At 42.5% G+C, this 2714-nt stretch overlaps 1 protein-coding gene across 1 annotated transcript; it reads left to right on the top strand.

Moving 5' to 3' along the window:
- The first annotated feature begins 218 nt into the window (after nt 1-218).
- Nucleotides 219-2425, top strand: LOC113072669 (trinucleotide repeat-containing gene 6B protein-like). The gene is made up of 4 exons (XM_026245642.1): nt 219-279; nt 559-678; nt 1036-1170; nt 2187-2425. Exons 1-4 carry the CDS (start codon nt 219-221, stop codon nt 2423-2425), a joined length of 555 nt encoding a protein of 184 aa, XP_026101427.1.
- The last annotated feature ends 289 nt before the right edge of the window (nt 2426-2714 follow it).

Raw genomic sequence — 2714 nt, 5'->3', positions numbered from 1 at the left:
TTAGGCAATGTAGGCAATTAAAGGTTTATTATAATTTAAATGATTTAGTAATAAACTTGCGATTAGTCCTGTAAAACAACTTCTTCTTTGTAGCTGCGCGGATCATGGCAATCCTACAGCAGCAGCAGAGTGCTGGCGGTCCTAGACTCTCACCACCACCCATGGGAGGAGGACATGTCCCAAACACCCAGACGCACATCTCCATGCGCTGGGCATGAATGCACACAGACCAGTCATGGGAGGATCTGAGCTGCACGCAAAGCCCCTGTGCTTTCACAGGTGAGGTTATTCTTAGTAAAACAATCTTAGTCATGGATTTGTTTCTTTACAAGCACACAGCTTTTGGCTTCACAAGATGTTAATTGATGGACTGGAGTTGTGTGAATTGTGAATTACTGTGATGTTAAATTGTCTATTCAATTGATTAGACATTTTTTTTATTAGTAAAATGTAACTACTATTTAATTATTAGAGAAGAAAGCCCAGAATTCAGGAAAAATAAAAGGTGATTTCATAGGTTCCTGTGGTAGGTGTTAAAGTCTCTGTTTGTGTGTTCAGGGCCGGTCAGGCAGGCCGCTGGCTCCTCCTTCTCTCAGTATGATGTGTTGGGCGGCAGCTGGCACAGAAGCGCAGGTGGGAAAGTCGATGCATCTCCTGCCAACCCCACCTGGCCTCCAGGTAACATTGAAACCTTGTTAATTAGTGATTTGAAATTAATGAAATTGTCTTGATTCGTAGGCATAGCCACACTACTGATCAAAAACTGATTTCTTGGTTCTCTGTGTGTGTGTGTGTGTGTGTGTGTGTGTGTGTGTGTGTGTATACACAAAGTCTGGGAAGTTGTGGCCGAATGGTTTGAGCACAGCGCTCTCTCTCTCCTTCAGTACCGTGACTGCAGCAGCCCATAAGAGTCATGATTTAACGCTCCCATCACATTCAGTCCAGCTCAGCATCTGATGAAAGTCACCCAACATCAGCAGCCCCACAGTGTGCAGGTGTTTAACTTTCACATGTATTTTGTGTTGTCTCGCTCAGAGTTTCAGCCGGGCGTCCCATGGAAGGGCATCCAGAGCCCTGAGCCCGAGCCGGACCCCTACATGAGCCCTGCAGGACTGATGGGATCCTCCGTGCTCAGTCACACCGAACATCATCTGCTGCAAGACAACACAGGTACTGAGACCTCATCTCGTCTTCAGACAGAAAGACCCGTGATGACCGCATGAGGGTTTTTAAATAATACAAGTAAAGTATTTTATATACAATTTTACCTCGCAAAGCTTGAAATGATAGTTAGAAGAATAACATTTGTTTTATTTATTGAACCTTTAGACAGTGTTTTTTTTATACATCAGGCTTTTATGGCTCATATAGTCTGATATAGTGAGAATATGGAGGGAGAAAAACAGCTCTGTTTTATTCAGATGCAAATGAAGCAAACATATGCAATATGTGATGATATTTATATGATGAAACTCGTGCAATATAAATAAGTGAAGATCTTTATAACAGTACAGCATATACGTACATGAAACGATATAATATGTCATCCACTCTATACCTCCAGTAATATGCTAGTAAGATGAGATTTAAATGACCCCAGGCATATAATGCAATTCAATGCAATGATGATTGAAAGATGAAGAAAACAAACGTTCCTCAAAAAGATCCTGGATGATCAGTTTTGAGACTAATGATTGGAGGATCAAGCAAAGCCGAGATGCTTCATTCCAGTCCAGATATTAACTTGAGAAAAATCAGTAAAGATTTAACATAAAAGAAACATGAAGCACCAGCTGAGGTGTACATTTGTACAATTACTCTAAAAGAGTTTTTACTTGATTAAAAAAAAAAGCATTCACCACCAATTAGGGGATAGAAGCCATGTAGTATTTTAAAAAAAAAAAATTTTTAATCTCTCCAGAGGCCTTTGAAATTGGTTTTGCTATGCATCCTTGTAATAATGTAACCATGTTTGACAGTCCTGTCTGTCTGTGACCAGGGTCAAACTCTCTGAACACCTGTTATGCCTTCACCTGGTGCCTTGGCCATTCAGTGCCTCAGAAACGCCCCTCAATGCACACAGCACCGGTAACGCTGACTTAAATATATTCATTAAGGTTTCAGTGAAAATGCACTAAGGTGATTTGAATTGCAAGGGCAGTTGGTAACTTTTCGCATGTTTCCAGCTAAATACTCCGAGCTGAAGTCCAGTTGGCCGCCGGAGCCCATTGGACATGGCAAATCATGCGGACCAATCGGAACGCCTTCTCACCTGCCCCGCCCCCCTCCGGGTCTCCCCAGTCAGAAGCAGCCGTGGTCGGGGGAGGGGCCATGGATGCCCAGGACTTGGGGGGGTGGAGCCAGCCCAGTGGAGTCACCCTTCAAAACAGGTACTGCAAACACACACAGTCACATTCAGATGTGAGGAACAGATGTTTGTGAAGATCAACCTTTCCATGTCTCGTGATCTTCAGAGTGGAGCGATGGAGGAGCTTCCGCAGGAAATCATGGCTGTGCTGCGAACCTCACGCCACAGGTGTGTACAAACACACACTTACACTACTGTTCAAAGATCCTGATGTTTTAAAAGAAGTCTCTTGTAAAAAGTAATATTTTCTCTATATTTTTAGTTTTTAATTGTGGTTTTTGATCAAATAACTACAATGATGGTGTGTATCACCATCATGCTCATGTTTTAGGGGTTTACGGTATTT

The sequence above is a fragment of the Carassius auratus genome, unplaced genomic scaffold (genome assembly GCF_003368295.1).
Source record: "Carassius auratus strain Wakin unplaced genomic scaffold, ASM336829v1 scaf_tig00009844, whole genome shotgun sequence".
In the NCBI taxonomy this organism is placed as follows: Eukaryota; Metazoa; Chordata; class Actinopteri; order Cypriniformes; family Cyprinidae; genus Carassius; species Carassius auratus.
The sequence above is the reverse complement of the archived record's forward strand: the minus strand, read 5'-3'. Positions and strand labels throughout refer to the sequence as shown.

Excerpts from the sequence above, each read along its gene's own strand:
- LOC113072669 (XM_026245642.1), top strand. The coding sequence starts at position 219 with ATGCACACAGACCAGTCATGGGAGGATCTGAGCTGCACGCAAAGCCCC. Across the intron at positions 679-1,035 it reads CAACCCCACCTGGCCTCCAG|AGTTTCAGCCGGGCGTCCCA; the intron begins GTAACATTGAAA and ends TGTCTCGCTCAG. Across the intron at positions 1,171-2,186 it reads TCTGCTGCAAGACAACACAG|CTAAATACTCCGAGCTGAAG; the intron begins GTACTGAGACCT and ends GCATGTTTCCAG.